Source organism: Rhinoraja longicauda, chromosome 11 (assembly GCF_053455715.1).
Source record: "Rhinoraja longicauda isolate Sanriku21f chromosome 11, sRhiLon1.1, whole genome shotgun sequence".
NCBI classification, from domain to species: Eukaryota; Metazoa; Chordata; class Chondrichthyes; order Rajiformes; family Arhynchobatidae; genus Rhinoraja; species Rhinoraja longicauda.
Genome location: NC_135963.1, coordinates 26,570,380 through 26,593,739, shown reverse-complemented (window position 1 = coordinate 26,593,739; position 23,360 = coordinate 26,570,380). Strand labels below are relative to the sequence as shown.

Below are 23,360 nucleotides of genomic sequence, written 5' to 3'. Positions count from 1 at the left end.
AATTATAAGGGTAGCCTGGGTAGACACAAAATGCTGGAGCAACTCAGTGGGACAAGTAGCATTTCTGGAGAGAAGGAATCTCCAGAGATGCTGCCTGTCCCGCTGAGTTACTCCAGCAATTTGTGTCTACCTTTGATTTAAACCAGCATCTGCAGTTCTTTTGTAAACATAAGGGAAGCCTGGATAGGGTAGGTTTATTTTATGATGTTCAGGAAGGAACTGCAAATGCTGATTTACACCAAAGATAGACACAAAATGCTGGAGTAACTTAGCGGGACCAGCAGCATCTCCGGATAGAAAGAATTGATGTTTCGGGTCGAGACCTTTCTTCGGACTGAGAGTCAGGGTAGAGGGAGACACAGAGATAAGGATGGGTAAGGTGTGAAAAAAGACATCAAGGGAGATAGTTTTCAAGGAAAATGATGATGATGGAAACTATCAGTTTAATTCATTTCTACTTTGTTTTCCCATTATTAATTCCCTAACTAACCTTTCAAAATAAAAACAGAAAAAGTTGTTTTCTTAACTAATCTCTTCAAATATATTTGAGATTAAATTATTATTTTCCATTATTCCTGCTCTTCCTCTTCAACAAGGAACGGTGGAAAACATTTGTAGCATTTCATAATATCATTAACGTGTCAAAAGAGGTGAATGATAATTTAGGAACAAACTCCAAGTTTATTTACATATTTATGCAAAAGAGATTGGCTATTTCTCCTTTTGATGGATACTCAATCATGATGTAAAATATATTCTGATGAAAGATCATTGACCTACGACTCGGACTGTTTTTCTCTGCAGATACTGCCTGAGCATTTGCTGTTTTTTTTGGGAACTGTGTTATTTTCCTTTTATAGGATGTATAAAGTGTTTTTACTCAAAACAACAATGATGTTGCAGTTTAAAAGATAAGTAGATGCCCGATGCAAAGGTAACCTTAAAAGTACATTTAGTGCAGAATATAGAAACTTTGCTAATAACAACCTTATTTGCCGCTGTACGATTTTCATTGTACCTGTACCTCAATGTATGGCAATAAACAATGCACTGGAAACATTGCCCAGTTCACGCTCATGATGAAAAAGGGGAGGACTTTCGAACAAGCACTCCTTTGGAAAACTCCCTCACTGTCAGACAGTAATCAGCATATAATGGTAGAAAATACGTAAATTGAATTAACAAGAGGCTTAAAACAAAATGGAGACAATACAATTTCTTCGATACCCCCTCCGCAGCCTTCCACAACCTTTATTCTTTTGTCGAACAATATTATTTTAGATCTCCTCAGCACATCCAATACCAACTCGCATGAGCGACCGCCTGAAGCAGGGCGCGGCCCCGTCACGTGCTGGGAGACGCATTGGACGCTCGCGCACCCTGGACCGATCTCCATCTCTTTCCACAGCCGCCATCTTGCTCACCGCGTGTTTCCTTTGGGTCCGGACAAACACAACAAGGTTTGTGACCCGAGAGAGCGAGGGAGTGAAAAGTTTCCCGTCACCATAACTGACCCGGGGAGTCGGCGCTCTGATAAAATCGCCGTGCAACATCCGCGTTAGCAAATTACGCTCGGACGCGGCGAACGAGTATCGGTGTTTAAAAGAAATAGTTTGGAGGTAGGATATTACAACCGGAGGATTTCGGCTAATTTTGCATCTGGTGGCTGTTGAAAGGCCGGTCACGTTAGGCCGCGACCACACTTCAGTGGGAGAAAAATATAATAACCTCCTGCCAATTCGATGTGGTCGTGTTCGAGGACTTGAATATAAAATAGGAACTGGTTGTGCCACTGTTGTTGGCGAAGCCTGAACGGAACTGAAGTTTCCAGTGTGCACCGTCCATTTGTCATGCCACTCAAATTCTTACCTCCCAGTTTGCTGAAAAAAAAAGTTTCAAAGTGAAACAGAGCTGCGATTAAAAAAATGTAGGTATCATTTATACTTGCAGAAGGAGAGGCCTTCCAGAGCAGGTGTTAAAGTTACTTGGGCATCTTAAGTTTGTGTACAAAATAAATCTTCAATTATCAGGCCAAGACTGCATTTCATATTTGTTGTTTCTCAAAAATCATTTGTTTAGAAACTTTGAATTCAACTTTCTTTTTTTGCAATCCCCAGATTTTACACTATGAATCAGGAAAAATTAGCAAAACTACAAGCTCAGGTTCGGATAGGAGGAAAGGTAAGAAAATTGTTACTGTTGTTATTTATGTAATGGAAGACATTTATTTTCTTGAAAGATTGTGTCAGTTTTGTCAACGTTTGTGGCACCTTATGGTATAATTATTGATATTATTACCAGGTCGTTACCTATCATTAAATGGAGATGATTACATGTAATCCATGTCTTCAAAGACTTGAACTGTAATATGTTCCCAGAATTTACTGTCTTGACATCTGCAGAGAGAGAAATCGAACTTGTGTTTCAGATCAGTTTTTTAAAGTTCAAGGCAAAGGTTTAAACCATTGAATACCATTCTCCTTAGATAGTGTCTGGCTCTTTGCATATTTTCAGCAATTTGCTCATGTCATATTTCCAGTGATTGTGATATTGTTTATGTATTCAAGCTTTGTAAACAGTTGTAATTAATACTGTGTCTGATAGAGTTTATCTCGGAATGTCTTATCAATTAGGACTGTTAGTTTGATCCTCCTTGGGTTCACATACTTGGAATATTACCATATTTTTTCTGTGATTAGCACTTATTACCTATTCCTGGTTGAAACGTGGTGAGCTGTTTTCTTGATTTGTCGTGGACTGTGAAGGTACTCAAAGTACTCTTTAAAAGGCATTTCCAATAACTTTATCCAGTGATGGTGAAAGAATGGAACTGTCATTCAATTTCAAATGCGAGTTTGAGCAATATTTTTGTTTGTTCGTTTTCTTATTGGTTAAAATCTTGAGGATGTCTTTACCCATCCATATAATTAAAATGATGTAATATATGATGAGTAAGTGTTTCTCAGCCAAGGAAGAACTTTTAGTTTAATTGCAGTTGTCAGGAATGGATCTTGGCTGCAAATTTTCATACACACACCTCAGACCATGGTAAATATTTTGGTCATGTTGGTTAAGGAATAAATACCGGCTAGGATGCTGAAAGAATTCTATCTTGGTTCAAAACAGTTATAGGACCTTTCATGTACATTCAAGGAGTTCCTCAGATATTTCACGCCCAGCAGTATAACTATTGTCAAGGCTGGGCTGAATTAGTTAACTAGATTAGGTCCTCAAGGCTTTGGCCTCGAGTGTGAGCTACCACTGAGCAAATCTGCATTCGACTGACATAAATTATAGCAGGGCTATTCTACTTTAAATGCCCGCAGTCCAAAAATACATAATAAAGTTACAGACTTTGTGTTTTTGACATGCTACCAAAAAACCAGAGTATAAAACATGATAACTTTAACAAGAGTATACTTGGGCTTTTTATTCATTCTGGGAGAGTACATCAGCACTTTTTGTCCATTCCTATAATTGTACAATGGTTTGGTAGAATAAATTTTCTTTGGAATTCAAGACGCATTAAGTGGACTCCTGAAAGTCAATTTAATTTTTGCAGTGTTCTGATCTGGCTGATTACTACTTTTCATTGCTATTCATTTATACAAATATATTGTGTTCTTTAGCTATTGAATAGTCAATGAAATGTCTTCTGATGGTGACTGGGAGGATGTTACCTCGAAAGTTAACAATACTTAAAGTTAAAGTAATATTATTTTCATTTTTATTTTGTGTATTTTTCTGTGTCTATTTATTGACTTGAAAAGGCTGAGGGAACCAAAAACACCAGCCTTAAAATGTGCCTTTAGAAACTGATGGCATTATTAAATAAATACAGTTTGTTTGTTCTTTTGCTGAGCTACACAACTATAATAAAAATTCATGGACAGGTCACACTGATGGCAAAATTGCTCTTCAACTTATTAGGGACTGTGGTTTTAGGAAGCCATCTGTATCGGGTGCAAAGTACATTTAACTTTTTTTCTACACTGTCTTTAATTCATAAATAGTTTTAAAATTTGTGTTTGACTATTTTATAGCTTTACCATTTCAAAATTTCAACAAAGGTGGAAATTTGGAAGTAGTGACATCCATGGGTGGTAGAACTATAGGTAGTTCAAGTATAGCAGAATTATAGTTCGTTTTAGAGATACCACGTGGAAACAGGCCCTTCAGCCCACAGTCCATGTCAACCACAATTACTCGTACACTAGTTCTATCCTACAATCTAGGGACAATTTACAGAAGTCAATTAACGTACGAACCTGCACGGCATTGGAGTGTGAGAGGAAGCTGGAGAAAACCCACACGGTCACAGGGAGAACACATTACAAACAGCACCCATTATCAGGATCGAACCCAGGTCTCTGTCGCTGTTATGCAGCAGCCCTGCCTAATTGTATTTAAATAACCCCAATAAGTTGCACTGGTGTAAATATTGCCCCACCCAGGCCTGCCCAGTCTGCAATTCCCCAATAGCTCTGTCCTGTATTTGAATTAGTTATCTCAGATAGAAATTGCTACTTTGTTCTAGGTTGACGACAACTAAACTTGGACCATTGCATGTAGTAACAAAGAGTAATGCCTATCTAGTATAAACCGAATCACAATAACACCCACAATAACGTATGTCCACATTATGTTGTAAGTTTCTTTCAAAGCTAAGCATGAATGTTTCATAGTTTGTAGTACGAGTTTTGAGTCTGTTGAGAATGGGTTTGGCTGGGAAAATCATATTTGTTCTACCATTAAATCTGATTTTTAAATAAATGTAGACAATTTTTAAATCTTTCACATTTCATTGTCTTAAGAACCTTTTATAACAATAACATTCCACATTTTATCTATTGACAAATAACTTAATTGCAGTTTTTTAAGAGGGCATCCCTTCAATGGATTTTTCCCTGTGTTTGTTAAATTGCTTCCATCCAACATTGGCGGTAAGGTGAAGATGTAAGTAGAGTGGTGCGAGGAGTCAAATCTGCACTCTGTTAGTACTCTGATACGGTAGCTCATTTTCCGCTAAGTAATGGATAGCAGTTGGCCTTGTTTCAGAGATTCCACAAAGGCATGACTGTTATGGATCATACATTTGGCTATTTATTGTCCGATATGTCTTTGGTTCTATTCCTTTCTATTTTAAAGCCTTTTTTGTTCATTTGTAGTCATGTTAGACAAGAGATGCTCATGAACAAATACCATGGTTCTGGCCATTCAGAGCTTTAAAGTCAAATTAAGCATCAATATTTTCCATTGACTTTCTTGAGAGAATTCAGGGTGTTGAATGTTAATTTGTTGCCTTTGTACCTCTGTCCCAGTGCCTTTTAATGCCTCTCGGCCAACCTCAATACTCTATAAACTTTCAGATGGTTCAAAGCTTGAACATCTTGGAATCCCTTAGATCCATCACTGCTTGTTGACTTGCATTGAAAGTTGGGAAGCAACAATTGTTTAAAAATTGTGATGTTTGCCTTCTGATTTCTATTTTCATTTGTCTTTTTCTATATCCGTACTGTTCTCCAGCCTGAAAACTCATCTGATGTCTTGAACATCCAATATTTACCATTTATCCAATATTTATACCATTTATACCTGTGCCATTGTCTACTAGGGCCATTATCTCTGGAATTTCCTTCATAAACTTGTCTATCTTACTTTCCTCTGAGAAGCTCCTAAAAGCCACCTTTTTTGACCATGTTTTTTGAGTCATCTGTCCTTCTATTTCCTCATGGGACTCAATGTCAAAGTTTATGAACACTCCTCTGAACTGAAGTATCTTAGATCACATTAATATGTTAAGAGTCTCTCTAAATACAAACTCTGTGCAGAGAGTGTCTCCGTTTAGGTAGGTGGTTCAGATTTCCCACACCAATCTTTTTTTAAAGATCTTTTAAGTTTTTGCATTTTGTTTACTCGGCAGTTTTTAGGTTTGACTTTTCACTTCTGCTGTTCAAAGTTCCTGACCAACTGAAAAGGTGTTTTAATAAATAATAAAACCCTTTTATTAAATTAATTCATAATTTCAACCATTTCACCGATTAAGGATTTATTCATGACCAACATAAGCATCAAAACATTATTTTTCAACGGGAGGCGATTTAGGACCAGATTTGTGGAATGCACTCCTCCCAACACTTCGGAATTTGGCGGAAAGTTTCCGCTTTCTTATTTCATTTCAGCCTTTCCGATTTCGCCTCACATTTTTCCGCAGAACAGTCGGTAATTGCAATTTGTCAATTTGGCCGCTAGAGGTTCCGCGAGAAATCCCACGCGCCCTGGAAGTTTCCCTGAAAATGTGGCACCTAGGCTGGGCAAGACAGCCAATCTCGACCTCATCGGGACTTCCATGGTCGATCGGTGGGTTGATTTTGCAACCTGCGGCCGGGGCTCTGGGATTCCAGCCCAGCTGGAGCCAGCACATCTATCCCCATAGCCGACTTCCTTGGCTGGCTGGATAAACCAGCAAAGCTCTGGAACCAAGAGTGCCAGAAAATCAGTGGTGGAACTGTAATGAGTAAATATTACATTTAAGTGCAAGATTATATGACTATATTAATTAAGACGGGGTTAAAATATAAAACACAGCAGAAAAGTCAATTACCACCTTTTTGGGCTGATTATCAATTAATGTGCGAATTTACTTCAAGTACTTCCTTATGTTTAGTCGAGTCGCATATATCAACTCTTCATAACTTAGTCATACATTTTATGACCATTGTTCTTTTATTCAATACCAAGAGAATCGGGACGTGTTAGGAAAAAGCAAAATAGAGAAAAAAAATAAAAAAATTCTTTGTTGCAAAAAAGTATCTCTGTTCAATAACCTTTCTATAAATAGCAGAATATACTCATGATAGGCCTGACATTTTACATGTAGTCCAAGAACTACAGACTGTTAGAAATAATAGTAGTTTTTCACACATGAATGTAGTGCAACGCATATGCTCATTTAGCGTGCATGCTTTTTTTTTTGCTGAAAAGTTGCATTGCGTGCCATATTATGAATTTTGATGTAAAATTCTGAATTTTGGACAACAAAATTATGAATTTGTAAAATCAATTGTTGGTCAGTCTGGGAATGTGATTCTTGCAGTAATAAATTAAACTGAAAAAATTACTATCGTAATCTTATACCTGATATTTGAGGTCACATTCTACCTTTCTCCCAAGGAAGCTACTTGTTGTATGTTTTTTAGATTGTTTATACATCATTCTGCTGGTCAATGTTAAAAACATGCAATTATTACATAATCAATAGATTGAGATCGCTATGGTTCATAATAGAAATATTTCGGTCAGATTATTTGCCTTTTTGTGTTTTTTATGCTATGTCCAGCAAAGAAAATTGTGTATGGCATTGAATATGGTCACAGGGGCATTGGAAAACAACAACTTGCAGCTTGTTATGCTAACATAATTCTAACACCAGCTGAATCTTAAAACAATGAATCCTAAAAATAAATTGTATTTTATTTACTCATAGATCACATTGCCAAGACCACTAAAATATATTATTTTCAGGTTGCAAAGAATGTTACTTTAAATATGTAGTAATAATGAATTAAATAGGGACATTACATTTGAAATTAAGTGTTAAAATGGTATGCGAACTTTCAAACCTTCACTTGCGCTCCAGCATGAATAACTTTACATTTATTGCACGTTGTCAGGGCACAGCTCGCAGAAAGAAGAAGGTAGTGCATAGAACAGCTACAGCTGACGACAAGAAATTACAAAGCTCACTGAAGAAACTAGCAGTTAATAATATTGCTGGCATTGAGGAGGTAAGTTTTACATCCAGTTTTGATTTTCATATTGCTTTAGTGTGTATAAAACATACCAGTGAAACTTAAAACCCTTTCTTAACCTTATGTCTGTTACAAGTAACTTTTAATCAATTTAGCTTATGTGTTATATTGATATTTTCTCTCTCATTTCTTGCCCTTTAGAGCAAAGCAGGCAGCCATTTAGTATCGCAATTGGTTGTTTTGGGGAAGTTTTTTCCCCTATTGTAAGCTGCACTTGATATTATGGTTGAAATGAGAGTTTAAGTTCGTGCAAAAGCTTGAATTTTAAAAATACATGAAAACCCCCAAGGTTACAGAGTATTTGTCGAAAGGGAAGGCTCAGATTCTCAGACCAATAAATTTATCTGAAGACCCTGAGCTTTACAGATCAACGTTTCCAAATTTAAACTTTAATGTCTGAGTCAGCTGGTCTTCTATAAGGTAGTATACTGGAGTCAGAATTTTATTGAGTTGTATTGATGATAAAATAGCCTATTCATAATTTATTTGTAGTCATTCAATTCAGCTATGTCATATGTGATTGGAGTCATTTGCAGACCGATTTAGAAGTAGTTAACAAATAATTCGGTGTCGAATGATTTAGCACTTCATAAATAATTTCTCTGGTGCTTTCCCACATGTTACATCCCTTGTATCCCTCTTTGAAATATATTAGGCAGACTTACAAGTAAGACTGAAGCACCGGGGACTACGATTTCCCCTCCCCCAGCCTTCCTTCCTCCCTCTCTACCATTCTCCTGGCTAATGTTCAGTCACTAGAAATTAAAGTGGAGGACTTAAAGGGTAAGGCTGCTTTATCAAAGGAACATGAGGGAATGCTGTGTGCTCTGTTTCACAGAGATATGGCTCACCCCCAGACTCAGCAATCCAACCTAGCAGTTTCACCATCCATCACATGGACAGAGCGGAGGCAATGGAAAAGGGAGTGGCGGTGGCATCTGTCTCGTGTTAAACGCTTCATAGTGCTCACATGTAGTGGTACTGTCCAAGACAAGTAGGTTTCCTCATTGTTGCAGTCATCATTCATGTATTACAACTTTGTAAAGGTAGCTTTGCATCCGCCTGCACTGGTTCTGCTGTCTTCTGGTGAGTTCGGCTTTGTTCGATATTTTGACTAACCTTCCATCATGAGTGTCCCTACCCACTACAGTTTTCCTGTTATTGTCAGCCCGTGTTTGCTTCTCTATTAAAAATCCTCTGAAAGTTACATGTACATTTTGATTTAATCACATCTAATAATGTTAATCAAACAAATGAAAATAATTGCTCTGGCAATTTAGTGCAAGCTCAGTCTCCTCCTAATACTTTGTTTTCGTGTTCTGAATTTTGAGGAATGCTCTCAATTGTAGTGACTGATGTTCACACATCATCCCCTGGTGAGCTGTTGAGATTAAATTGGTAAAGCCATCCGAATTTGAAAAAGTTACTTACACTTTCACATTGGCGAAAGCAGACAATGTAGGAACTGATTTAAGGAACAAAACAATTAAAGGTTGTTAATTGGATGTGAAATACTGGGCAGTTGGTAAATTATAAAGAAATATCACTCCAGGTAGACTCGAGGAGGTATTAGAGGAATAGAAAGTCAGAGTGACTTGCATTTTTTCCTTTCATGGTAGACCATTACCAATATGTGCACATAATAAAGCAGAAAATTAATATTTCAAACAGTTTCCTCTGTGGGGGGGGGGGAAACAATTCAAATTTTTGTTTTGGCGTTTAAGTATTTGAATTTCTTATTGCACCTCTAAACTCCTCACTGAATTCAGAGGCAGAGCTTAGTAATACTTTAAGAGACTAACATATGTCTTTTCTGGCCTCTTAGCTTTGTGCATGTGATGGATATAAATGAATGGTTAGCAGCCTAGATGGGAAATAATTTCTTTATTTTGATTATTATTATTCATTTATATCAATTGTCTTATTAAACTAAATAATTTCAGCTGTTTAACAGACATTTTGAAACAGCTGCATATTCCTTTGAAAAAGCTTTCTGAGTGATCTGGGGACTGGTCCTTGGGAATCCATCTGCTTGCTGCTCAAGGACCACTTTGAAGAATATCTGCAGCAACAAAACCTGGAACTTGATTAGGAACAAGGGAAATGAACCAAGTAAAAAATACATAGAAGACGTTGAAGAGTTCAGTCATGTGCTCAGGTTTTCTCACATGGTCACTTTGGACAAAACTTGTGATTAAGATTGGTACACTTTCCTCCATCCTCTTGGGCTTCTTCAGATAGGCTCTGGTAGCCTATGTTCCTTTTTTTTCCTTTTTCCTACACTCCTTTTTCTTGCATTCCTTTTTTCCTACACCGTTCCTCCATCCTCTTGGGCTTCTTCAGATAGGCTCTGGTAGTGATGTACTATGATGCTTTTTTTCTGGTCTCTTGTCAACCGTCTTTGTAAATCATGTAGAAAGTACCTCTTTGAGGTGGAGTATCAGGGTGTCAATACAATCAAAGCTTCAAAATACAAACACAGAATTTGATCTGGGAGGTGTGTAAAACGATGTTCATCAGACTACAGGGATATATCATTCATATACATACATAAATAAATAAATAAATAAACAGACCGATAAATAGAGATGGTGTATGTGAATGAATAAAGCACACACGTGCGCCGATGAGTAACGAGAAATGAATTTATAATGGAAAGGAGAATTATGTCAAATAACTTAACCCAATCAGAAGATTTAAAAAAACTGTTCCACACGAAGTGCATCTGTGCATTTGAGGTAACCTGGGAACGAATTGGCAGAATTTAATGAAACAGTCACTAAATTGTCAGAAAGTGTGACAGAGGACTAGCTAATAAATAACTTGGTGACTGTTTCAGAGAAGGGGCAATATAATATATTTCAGGAAGTATAAACTAGTTAAACATAAAATTGGTTGTAGAAAAAATAATTGTGACCCTCCAATAGGGGAATATCTAGAAGTGAAAGTGAATAGGCAGCATAGATTTCAAACGGGACACTCGTTTTTGACAAATCTTAATTTTGTTGAAGTTAAATAGACGAGGCAATGGTAATGCAGTTCATTTCTATGATTTTCAAAAGACCCAGGATAAGATGCCTCATAATCATTTAATGTCAGAGAATGTGGAGTCAGGGAAGAATTCCAAGAATGAGAGTAAAGGGTGCACTTTGGAAGAAGTTGGATTTTATTCAACAAGGGTCATTTCTAGGGGCACAGCACTCTGTAAGTTACAAGAATGATGTAGTCTTTGGAATGAAAACCATAGGGTACAGAATGTGAATGATGAGACATGATTGTATTCAGAAAAGATTTAAAAGAATGATACCAGAAGTTGGGGATAGATATCAGACAAGGGTCAAGTCAAGTCAATTTTATTTGTATAGCACATTTAAAAACAACCCACGTTGACCAAAGTGCTGTACATCTGATTAGGTACTAAGGAAAAAAAAAAAGAAACATACAGTAGCACGCAAACAGTTCACAGCGCCTCCTCAATGAGCCTCGAACGCTAGGGAGTAGAAATAGGTTTTGAGCCTGGACTTAAAGGAGTCGATGGAGGGGGCAGTTCTGATGGGGAGAGGGATGCTGTTCCACAGTCTAGGAGCTGCAACCGCAAAAGCGCGGTCACCCCTGAGCTTAAGCCTAGACTGCGGGATAGTGAGTAGCCCCAAGTCGGCCGACCTGAGGGACCTGGAGTTAGAGAGGGGGGTTAGAAGATTTTTGATGTAGGGGGGGGGAATGTCCATTTAGGGCTTTATACGTGAATAGGAGGAGCTTGAAGTTGATTCTGTACCGTACAGGGAGCCAGTGGAGAGAGGCCAGAATCGGGGTGATGTGGTCCCTTTTACGGGTACCCGTCAGGAGTCTCGCTGCGGCATTTTGGACCAGTTGCAGGCGGGACAGGGAAGATTGGCTGATCCCAGTGTATAGGGAGTTGCAGTAGTCTAGGCGGGAGGAAATGAAAGCGTGAATGATTTTTTCTGTGTCGTCGAATTGGAGGAAAGGTTTGATTTTAGCTATGGTTCGAAGTTGGAAGAAGCTGGCTTTTACCACAGCGTTGACTTGCTTATCAAATTTTAATGCAGAGTCAAATATCATGCCGAGGTTTTTGACATGCGGTTTGACTAGGCAGGATAGACTTGCAAGGGTGAACAGCTTAAGTCTGAGAGGAAAAGGGCTGAGAGATTTTTTAGGAATAAAATTGATACAGCGAGGAAGCTTCCTCTGAAGAAGATGAATGTCATAACTAGAGACATCATACAATTGCCATAAATAAATCCAATTAGGAAGTTGAAAGATGCTTCTTTATCCACAGGATGGTGAGGAACTGCTGCTATAGTGTGAATGAAGTTACTATATATTTGCATTTAGGTAAAGGCTGGACAAGCATATGAAGAAAAAAAGAATCACGGGTTAGAGAGAGTCATTTAAATGAGGAAAGGAAGCTGAAATGGAGCATTAAACACCAGGATGGACTGATTGAGCCGAATCACCTAATTCTGTCCTATGTAGTTGTGGCTGGGCATCAAATATGATGCCTTATAACTAAGCCAGAAAATGACAATTCTAGGTCACGTATTGCTCAATATTTGCAGATAACATTTTTAAAGTAATGTAGGAAAATAGTTGGGTCCTTGGATGGAGTCGAGGAGGGAGGTAAAGGGACAGGTGTTGCATCTCCTGCGGTTGCTGGGGAAAGTGCCTAGGGAGGGGTGGTTTGGGTAGGAAGGGACACTTTCCAGGTGAGACAGAGGTTCACCTGCACCTCCAACCTCATCTATTGTATCTGCTGCTCCAGATGTCAACTTCTCTACTTCGGCGAGACCAAACGCAGGCTCGGCGATCGTTTCGCTCTACACCTTCGCTCAGTCCGCCTTAACCAACCTGATCTCCCGGTGGCTGAGCACTTCAACTCCCCCTCTCACTCCCTGACCTTTCTGTCATGGGGCTCCTCCAGTGCCATAGTGAGGCCCACCAAAAATTGGAGGAACAGCACCTCGTATTTCGCTTGGACAGCTTACAGCCCAGCGGTATGAACCTTGACTTCTCCAACTTTAGATAGTTCCTCTGTCCCTCTCTTCCCCTCCCCTTCCCAATTCTCCCACTGTCTTCCTGTCTCCACCTATATCCTTTCTTTGTCCCGCCCCCCTGACATCAGTCTGAAAAAGGATCTTGAGCCGAAACGTCACCCATTCCCTCTCTCCTTGATGCTGCCTGACCTGCTGAGTTACTCCAGCATTTTGTGATACCTTCTTTAAGTAATTGTCAAGCCAAATCATTAAGTAGTTTCAAGAAGGGATATTTTACTTAGGAACGAGAGTGATCCAGCGGTATGGGGGAAATTTGTTACAAGATACTGAATGTGAATGATGAGCCATGATTGTATTCAATTACAGTGCAGGGCTCTAGGTTTGCATGGCCTACTCCAACTCTTTTTTTCTATGTTTCTGTGAATTGTTGCTAACCGGAAAGTGCATATCAATCAAAACTGCATAATGGAAATAAAAGGATTGGTCTATGGTTTGTAAACCCACCAGTTGGAAAGCATGGATGTGCAGTTGTTAAATCTGGATAACATTAAGAAACAGTTGAACTGAATAGGTTTTTGCATTTGGAAAAGCAGTTGGAATGTTGTGTACAATAATAAAATAGTCATTTTATGCTATCCCAGTAATTAGTCAACTGAACAGCTAATAATATCAAAATTTGCTATTTCATGCAAACATTGAAAATATTGTATACTCGGATAACTGCAAATTTTATGAATGTTTGTTTTTGTGCCATACAGGTGAATATGATTAAAGATGATGGTCAGGTCATTCACTTCAATAATCCCAAAGTGCAGGCCTCATTATCTGCCAATACATTTGCAATTACTGGCCACGCCGAGACAAAACAGATCACAGAAATGCTTCCAGGCATTCTCAGCCAGCTTGGAGCTGACAGTCTAACAAGTCTTAGAAAATTAGCTGAGCAATTGCCACGGCAAGGTAAGTCTAAAAATATTTCTAAATAGTGATATGCACAGGTGAATACTATTGGATTTTTATGAAGATCTTTATCTTACTACTGTTTTGTTCCAGAAAACATTTGATGGTTTTTCCAATTAAAGAAACCAGCAAAAATTAACTTTCTTTAAGAAATAGTAGATTCATCCAAAACATTGGACACGGTTAGTTTTGATGTACACAGTGAGGAAGCAATTAATTTGCAGCTTCAACTATTGGCTGTAAATAGTATATTTAATTAATCCTTGTGAATTACAAAAGCCATTGAAACATTTAGGGTAACACTTGAAGAGAGCAATGGAAGTTAAAAAAATTGTTCTTTCTAATGGCTTTCATAAACTTGGCACGTTCCAAAGCATTTCACTGCCAATTGTGTACTTTTGAAAAGTTGCTGTGTTTGAAATGCAAGAGCTGGTCTGACTCAACAAAGTGGCAGAAATCGCATTGTTAGGAATCAGATGCCCTCTGCAATTGAAAACATCGTCTTTATATTTTTCCTCGCATACGATACGATAGAATTTCATTTATCCCAGGAGGGAAATTGATCTGCCAAGTCATAAAATGCAAAATCCATGAAATTAAAGTGATGAGTGGAAAGGATTTGGGATGTTCAAAGATTGTGTGTGCGCGCGTGGAGGAGGAGTCGGTCTACCCCATGACAGAAGGGGGAGGAGCTGTACACTGCATCATGGTAGAACCAGTCTGTTGCTGAAGGTACTCCTCAGGTTGACCAGTGTGTCATGGAGTGGGTGAGCTGTATTGTCCAGGATGCTCCACAGTTTCAGGAACATCCTCCCTCCAAGACCACCTTCCATGAATCCAACTCTGCCCCCATGACAGCCAGCCTTCCTAATAAGTTTGTTAATCCTATTGGTGTTCACGGACTTCACCCTGCTGCCCCAGCACACTGCAGCAAAGATGACACTGATTTTGATCAGGATTTTCGACATCTGAACTTTTTTGCATTTAATAGTCAAATTTGTTTTTAATGAAGTTTAAGACCTTCGACGCACTGCATTTGTTTTAGAAAATGCTAAGTCCAGCTCTGAAAACTGAAACATCATCTGTCCATTTCTCTCCACATTCCTGATTACAAAATATTCATGAGAATTTAACAAAAATAAAGCCACGGCCACAGATTTAAACCAATAAGAGTAAATTTTGGATGGGGTTTGAGAAATTTTAAAAATACCATTCCACCAGAGTTTATTGGGATATTGGTCAATGTGGAGATGAACTTGGAACAAGAAACCAATACATTTAATGATTTGGGGATTTATTGGGACAGATCAACCTAATTGACATTTCTTATCCTTGGTTGTTTTGATGGGGGTGAACAGGCATGTGAATTTTCCAGATTTCCGTGTTTTTAAAATCCATTTTCCATGCTTTTTGCGTGGTTTCCGCATTTTTCGCTTTGCCGGATCGATAAAAAGAAAGAAGAAAATAATAAACAATGTATAGACTTGTAATGAACACTAGGTTCCACTAGAGGTCGCTAGGGGTTCCACGAGGAATCCCCCCCCCCCCCCCCCCCCGCGCCCTGGAAGTCTCCCCGGAAATGTGGCACCTAGGCTGGGCAAGGCAGCCAATCTCTACCTCATCGGGACTTCCATGGCCAATTTGACCATTTGGTCGCTAGGGGTTCCGTGAGAAATCCCCCCGCCCTGGAAGTCTTCCTGAAAATGTGGCACCTAGGCTGGGCAAGGCAGCCAATCTCGACCTCATCGGGACTTCCACGGCCGATCGGTGGGTTGAGTTTGCAACCTGCCTTGTGTGTAAATTTTTGACCCCCGTTGTACGCTTCGCACAAGCGCTCGGATCTTTTCCTCTTTTTTTTTTTTACCTCACATGCCTGGGTGAGAGAGGATGGGGAAAGAATGATGGATTTACAGTGGAAACTAAACTTCCCCTTGTGGCACAGAATGATGAGACTGGCGGATAGGAAATAATAGGCTCTGACTCAGATCTTTTGAGTTTGATTGGATTTAAATTTATTGAGATTGGAAAGTCGACAGTCATATTTATGTTTAAAGAAGGGTACAAAAGGTAATATTTCATATCAATTTCACTGTTCCTTCTATAATAGGCTTTAATATGGAACGAAACTAACAATTAATAAATATGGTTAGATGGATTTAGAATAGAATAGAATAGAATGAGGAACATTTTGATTGGGTTTAACTTCTTTGTGAAAGTGGCCAAAGTTTAGCGTGACAAAGTGCAGATCAGTTCTCCACTGTTGACATCGCTGTGTTTCAAACAAAATGAAGCCTTCACTTGCCCTTTTAGTACACTTAAAAAAGAATAGCATTTTCGGTAAGAAGCAGGAAGTATTGCAAGTGTCGTGATATAAATTTATCTTTGGTGAACATCACCAAGACAGATTGTCACAATGTGAAACATTTCTGTTCCAATTGGTTGCTCTGTTTGTCAATATTATTACAGAGATTACATTTCAGAAGTACTTAATTTGATATACTGTGCTTTAGGACATATAGTTACATAAGCTATGTTAGTGTCATACTTTTTACTTTTGGGGATAAGTAATGCAGCTTTTGTTTATATAAAAGGAAAATGAATCAAGATGTCATAAACAGAAGTGAGCCTGTTACACGTGTAATTGTTCAGTAACCTCAGCATTATCATTTTGGATTGTATTGTCCACAATAGATTAAGGCCATGGAAAAGAAGCAGAACAGAATTAAGGAAATACCAGGAATGAAATGATTCAGTAATAAGGGCAGACTTAAGTTCTGTACCTTTCCTGTTAAAACAAAAAGGTTGAGAAGATCTGGTTGAGATGTTTCAAATTACGAAAGATTATTGGAGAAATGATTATGCATTGGTTGCTGACTTAAAACCTTGAAGTAATAAGTTTAAGTTTGTTGCCAGTAGAAGAAATTTAAGCTGATTGTCGGTGGAAGAAATGAGAGGTTACGTGATATATTTTGAAGAAAATTTGATGGAAGACTAACCGATAAAGTTATGTAATGGGAAGAGGGTAATGGTGAATTTATATGCAAAATGCTTTATAAAGTATTTATTTTTTAATAATCTCCGGACATCTCAAAGTTTTTCACAGCCAGTGAAACACTTTTTCTACTTACTGCTGATAAAGTAGAATATGTGGTTCTGCTAAAAACACAAACGGTAGTGTAACTTTGGCCAAATAGCTTACCTTTTGAGAAATAAATATTTGCCTGGACACCAGGCAATGACTCTCACCTCCTCCTTTAATCCTTTAATGAATTATCATGTGGTCTTTCACATCCATTTTAGAGAGCAAAAAGGGGTTCTGGCTTAACCCCTCATTTTAAGAAATACGACTACATAGTCCAGCAATTGTGGGAAGAAAGAGTGTGGCAAAACTGAAAAAACTTGTTTCCTTATGTGCTTTGAAATTCAGTTGTCAATGCTGCACAATTATAACCCAAAACGACAAATGGACAGGTAGCCAGCTCAATACTCTAGGACACCCAGAATTGACCTCTTTCCCAGAGAATTTGTTTCTGAGGTAAACTCCAACAATAAGGTTCTTAACTTGTAAAATTTGTTTGAAATATTAATTATAACTTCTATAATTTGTGCATTATTGATGCCGTGCTATTTCAAAGGGTTATTGCTGGGTGCAAAACTATTTAATTATTTTAATACACATGTAATTATATTAAATTTTAATTAGTTTGAAACACAAAAACACTAGTGACTTTTCGACGAGCATATATTTTTAAAAAGAAAAGCAGTTGATGTACAATATTTGGATTTTCAGAAGGCATTTCATAAAATAGTGAATCACAGGTTATTGCAGGAATTAAAAAGCTTGTGGTAGTTGACAACAATGTGGTAGGAAGAAAGATTGGGTGACAAACAGGAAACAGAGGGTCTTTTTCTGCTTGGCAAGATGTAAAAATAAGTTATTTGGATAAAAGCCCTTAAATGGTTGCTAAATCTGCTGAGGACACAAAGATGTGGTATAGCAAAGTAAGTTGTGAAGAAGACATAAGGAGGATGCAAGAGACTTGGATGCTTGAAGTGAGCAGGCAAAAATTTACAAATGGAATATAAGATGGGAAAATGTAAACAATGCCAATTTTGGCAGGATTTTTTTTTAAAAGCAGTTTCTTACTGTTGAGAGTTCACTGAGCAATCTACGTGTCCAAATGCATAGTTTGTGAGACTAATTTGCAGTCATAGTCATTAGGAAAAATAACATTCACTATTATTCAATGCTAGGGACATTGAATATAAAAGGAATAAAGTTATGCTTCAAGTACATATGGCACTGGTGAGACCACATTTTGAGAAATCTGCAATATTGGTTGCCTTTTTAAGAGAGGATGTTAATGTGTTGGAAGTAGTTCAGAGAAGGTTTACAAGACTAATTGTTGGAAAAAGCAGTTTCTCTCGTGAGAAATTGTTAGGCAGGCTTTGCCTGTATTTGCTGAATTTAGAAAGCATTTAAGATCCTGCAATGTCTTGACCGGATGAGTGGATGGAAGTTTACTCTTGTTGGAGAATCTAGAACTAAGAGTCACGATTTAACAAAAATGGAATTGCCCATTTAACAAAATTGTGGTGATTTTTTTTCTTCTCTGGGGATTGAGCTTTTGGCATTCCTGTAAGGCAATGGTAAATGGTCTTTGACTATTTTTAAACAAGAGTTGCATAAATTCTTGATGAGCAAAGTGGCGAAAGATTACGACAGATAAACAGGAATGTGCAGTAGAGGTTAGTCAGATCACATTTTATTAAAAAGGTAGAGCAGACTTGGGGGAAAGAGTGGCTGACTGGCTCTACAAAGTTGAATCCGTGCATGTCATTTAGGAAATGATCTGTGAAAATGCCTTGTTACAATTCACAATGGCAATCAGTTCGAGACGTATATGTATTTTGTTAATGTTTTAAATTTGGTGTATGCTGCTGATAGAGTTAAACATTTTTCTTTTAGTTCTGGATAATAAAACGCCCAAAGCAGAAGACATTGAAGAAGATGATGATGACGTTCCAGGTAAACGTGAATTACAATTTACCTTGAAAATTGTCTTGCAGTTATGGACCAAAATACTGGGCCTCCAGCTGGACTTAAATTTTGAGTCAAATTATCTTTCTCGTGCATGGTGAATACAGATATTCCTGGAAATGCGCCGGAGCTTGACGACTCCATGTGCTCTTCCCGGAGGAGAGTATTATCATCTGATGCAATCGCTCTATCATATCATATCATATCATATCATATATATACAGCCGGAAACAGGCCTTTTCGGCCCTCCAAGTCCGTGCCGCCCAGCGATCCCCGTACATTAACATTATCCTACACCCACTAGGGACAATTTTTTTTATACATTTACCCAGCCAATTAACCTACATACCTGTACGTCTTTGGAGTGTGGGAGGAAACCGAAGATCTCGGAGAAAACCCACGCAGGTCACGGGGAGAACGTACAAACTCCTTACAGTGCAGCACCCGTAGTCAGGATCGAACCTGAGTCTCCGGCGCTGCATTCGCTGTAAAGCAGCAACTCTACCGCTGCGCTACCGTGCCGCCCTAGTCTTTTAAATCTCTCTTCTCTACTATTGTACTTGAGTTTGACTTGATTGCATTCATGTATAGTATTGTCTGATCTCATTGGATAGGATGGAAAACAAAGCTTTTCACTGTGCCTCGATTCATGTGACAATAATATACCTGAACCTATATACAAGAATGTTGCATCTCTTAAATATTGGGCAAGAAGGTGCTTCATAGTTTCAGTGCAACCAATTTAGCATGAATTGCAGTTAAAAAAACAAAAACGTTTGCATATATGTTTGCAGGCACCTTAAATATGTTATCTTAGGATGAGTTAATAAAAGCATGAGGGATCTTGATAAGGTGGGTGCGGAGACGCTAGCTCTTCTGGGAGACTCTGGAGCTATGGGATCACTGTCCTAAAACAAGTGCTCACCATTTAATAATGAAATGAGGTGAATTCCTCTTTGAAAATTGTGAATCTTTGGAATCTCTATTCACCAAATGGTGAACACAGAACTTTCATTGAGGCAGATTCATTTGCAAGTGAGTGAAAAAAATCCATGAATAGCCAAGAATTTACAGTTGAGGTTACAATCAAATCAGCCATGATTTTATTGAATGGTAGAACAGGCTTGTGGGCCCAAGCAGTCTATTAGTTTCTAATTAGCTTTTTTGTCTAGAAGTGGTACTGGTGCAATTGCATGTCAAGCTGATGTTGAGGACATAATCTGTGTTAATGATAACAGGGATGAATCTGACCTTTATTGAGTTTGTTCCGTTGACAGATAGTGATGATTCTTAGGTAACTGATAAATAAGGTTAAAGGATGAAAATCTGGACAGCTCTGTCTTATTAAAGCTCCTTAGTTTAATTTAATTGATTGTCATGTGTCCGAGGTACAGTGAAAAGATCGTGTGTTAACCAGTCTGCGGGAAGACTATACATGATTACATTCGAATCATCCACATTGTACAGTTATATGATAATAGGAGAGGAAAGAAGAGGAAATAACTGGTCCTTGATTATGTTGGCTGCTTTCTCAAGACAGTTTGAAGTATTAATAGTCGGTGGGAGGGAGACCAGTTTGCATAATGTACTGGGCTGCATCCACAACTCTGCAGTTTCTTGCAGTCATGTGTTTTAACCTGTATAAATTATTGGTCAAATATACGGCTAGGAATTTGAAGTTCTGGAATGAACATCCAGAAGAAGTGGTAGGGTTGGGTGCAATTATGATATTTAAATTACACAGACAGATATATGGATAGGAAAGGTTGGAGGGATATGGATCAGGCACAGGCAAATGGGAATAGCTTAGTTTGGTAACTTGGTTGTTAAGGAGGGCAGGGTAAGGGCCTTGTTTCCGTGTTGTATCGCTCTGTGATTAATTGCCTCTGACTGACGTGCTGGTGGAACTCAGCGAGTCAGGCAGTGACTTGGGAGGACATGGACAGGCAACCTTTCAGTCAAAACCTTCCTCAGATGCCAGTCAATAGACAATAGCTGCAGGAGTAGGCCATTCAGCTCTTCGAGCCAGCACCACCATTCAATGTAATCATGGCTGATCATTCTCAATCAGTACCCCGTTCCTTCCTTCTCCCCATACCCCCTGACTCTGCTATCCTTAAGAGCTTTACATGTCCTCCAGAGATGCTGCCTGACCTGCTGAGTTCCTCCAGCATTGCTCAACATTCCAGCATCTGCAGTTTTTTGTCTCCATTGATTATTATATTTATGTCTGCATTTTCTGATAGCTATCTGAATTTGGCTTAAAGAATAGAATAGTTTTTTATTTGTTTGTGTTGAAGATTTAAATTCTGTGCTGTTCCCAGATAGAAATTAATTACATTTCAGCCTTGTAATGTGGGGCAATATGGACCTTTTTTAAAGCTAATATTTGAAAGAAAAACATTAACATCTTATAAAGAACAGGAATGATTGTAGAGGCAGATAAATAGATTTGGGGATAAAAAAGGTACAAGCATCTTTAAGTGTATATATAAGCTCGTATGGTGATGTTGAAGCTAAATATATGTGATATTGCAGCAAGTATTACCACATGTAAATTGTGAGGATTTCTTGTGCTTATAAACTAATAGTGGGCTTAAGAGTCTTGCGTTTCTAGGGTGGAGGTGGGTTGGTTTAAATTGAGAATGGAATCTTGTCCACACCGTGTCTGGTTGCAAATGTGTCTGAGCAGATTTTGTGGTGGGTTTGTTGCTGCATCCTAGTGTACCAACATGAGTTGTGTTAGTCTGTCCATTTGGGAGTTGGGGTATGCAACTCGACTATCGTACTCTTTTTCTGGATATCTGGCCAATATTGCAATCTTGTATCATGGAGAACTGATTTCCCCCCCCCCCCCCATAATCGAGTGCATATTGCCCACCAGCCCTGTCACTGCTCCTTTCCTCTCATCCGCAGTTCCCAATTTCCCTTTCCCCTCCCTCTACCACCCATGTCCTGACCTCCAGCTTTTATTTCACTCCTCTACTTTCCTTATCTGATGCCCCTTTTGTCTCAAGCCTTTGTCACGTCACCATCTGTCAAATACACCCTTTCCCCTGTATCTGGAGATCACCTGCCAGGCTCGCCCCATTTTATTTTCCATTTTCCCCTGCTTTCCTTCCCCTCCCCCACCCACCCACACACATTCTCCATCAGTCTGAAGAAGGGTCCAGACCCAAGCCATCGCACTCAATCCACAGATGCTGCCTGATCTGCTGAGTTCCTCATTGCTGGTCTTCAATCGGTTTTATCTGGAGTGGGATTTTTGGGTGCTTGTACAGGGCAAATGAGCTTTTCTGCATAATGCTGCTCGATGTTTATATTTGAGTTTATGCCATTCTCCACTTCTTAATGGTCACTCCAGATTCTGTTTCCGCGTGTCCTTCAGAATCGTCTAACTGGTGGGATGGAGTTAAGTGCTTTAATTTGAGTTGCTGGTAGTTCCTCGGGTATTGGACTCTCCAGGCATCCACAGTAACCCAACACTATTTCTGCATTGAAACTTCACAGAGGAATCTTGCTACTCTGCTTCCTATTTTCTTGCTAAATATCCACACCATACTTAATCCTCTGGAATCTTATATTTTCCATGAGAAAATCAACAACTGCCAGGTTTTGACATAACTGCTGTGATAGTGAGTGCAGATGATATCCTGATGCTGACTGGCTAATAAGCATTGAGGCAATGGGACATGAGCTCAGTTACACCACTGCTTTTATAAATTGGTTGCCTTTGGAACTGCTTGAATTTATCCATTAGTTAATGTAATTAATTAGTTAATGTAATTAATTTTTTTAAATGTCTTAAATATTTTAAACACATGCCTTTGTTTTTACAGATCTTGTTGAAAATTTTGATGAAGCGTCGAAGAATGAAGCCAACTAAAACCTGCTAGCAGACCATGGACTGGAATAAAGACTGTACCAACGAGGAAACTTATTCCAAAGTTTTACTATATGAAAAAGTGAAAAATCACAAGTTTGCAAATACAGTGAACTAAGGCATTTTGTATTTTAATGATGCGGAATGTTCAGCATCTTTCTATTAGTTGAAATCACTTGTTTGCATTTTGCACTTAAAACAAAATCCTTTGGTCTGAAGTTTGTAAGACTGAGATTTCATTAAAAAGCAATCTGAATAGATGGCAAATACAGTGGGATGAACAAGCTGGCGAAGGTCTTATTTAAGGTTTTCCCTCATGACATGCAAATAAAATAGATTGATTAACTTCTTGTATACTGCGTGAATAATTTCATTTTCACTTTATTTGCACTGGATTGGACGTTTAACCTATGTGCATTGATTTATTTTCACCTTTAAAATGGTATTTTTAGTCTTTATTCTCAGAAGTACATTTTCCCTGCTGATCCTTAGGAATGACAACGCTATTCCATCTGTCTTTCTGACATCTTTCATTGTGTCCATTTTCAGATTAGTGAATGTGACTTAGTGACTTTGTTTAACTCTGCCTGTACCATTGGCAGAAACTCACGATACATTGCCAATGTTCAGAACTCCTCCAAATTTTTGACATT

At 38.5% G+C, this 23,360-nt stretch overlaps 1 protein-coding gene across 3 annotated transcripts; it reads left to right on the top strand.

The window, feature by feature from the left end:
* Positions 1-1,220: 1,220 nt before the first annotated feature.
* btf3l4 (basic transcription factor 3-like 4) lies at positions 1,221-23,052 on the top strand. Of its 3 annotated transcripts, none has more exons than XM_078408544.1 (6): positions 1,221-1,460; positions 2,118-2,181; positions 7,674-7,787; positions 13,582-13,783; positions 18,753-18,812; positions 22,664-23,052. In XM_078408544.1, exons 1-6 carry the CDS (start codon positions 1,312-1,314, stop codon positions 22,708-22,710), a joined length of 636 nt encoding a protein of 211 aa, XP_078264670.1. In that variant the 5' UTR covers positions 1,221-1,311; the 3' UTR covers positions 22,711-23,052. The 3 variants fall into 3 exon arrangements, with proteins under 3 accessions (XP_078264670.1, XP_078264671.1, XP_078264672.1); XM_078408545.1 differs by having other exon boundaries at positions 1,389-1,619; XM_078408546.1 differs by lacking the exon at positions 1,221-1,460 and adding an exon at positions 1,745-1,927.
* The last annotated feature ends 308 nt before the right edge of the window (positions 23,053-23,360 follow it).

Bases quoted from the DNA above. Each gene is read 5' to 3' on its own strand.
- btf3l4 (XM_078408544.1), top strand. From the start codon at position 1,312: ATGAGCGACCGCCTGAAGCAGGGCGCGGCCCCGTCACGTGCTGGGAGA. The intron at 1,461-2,117 runs GTTTGTGACCCG...TGCAATCCCCAG, and splicing joins GTCCGGACAAACACAACAAG to ATTTTACACTATGAATCAGG. The intron at 7,788-13,581 runs GTAAGTTTTACA...TGTGCCATACAG, and splicing joins ATATTGCTGGCATTGAGGAG to GTGAATATGATTAAAGATGA.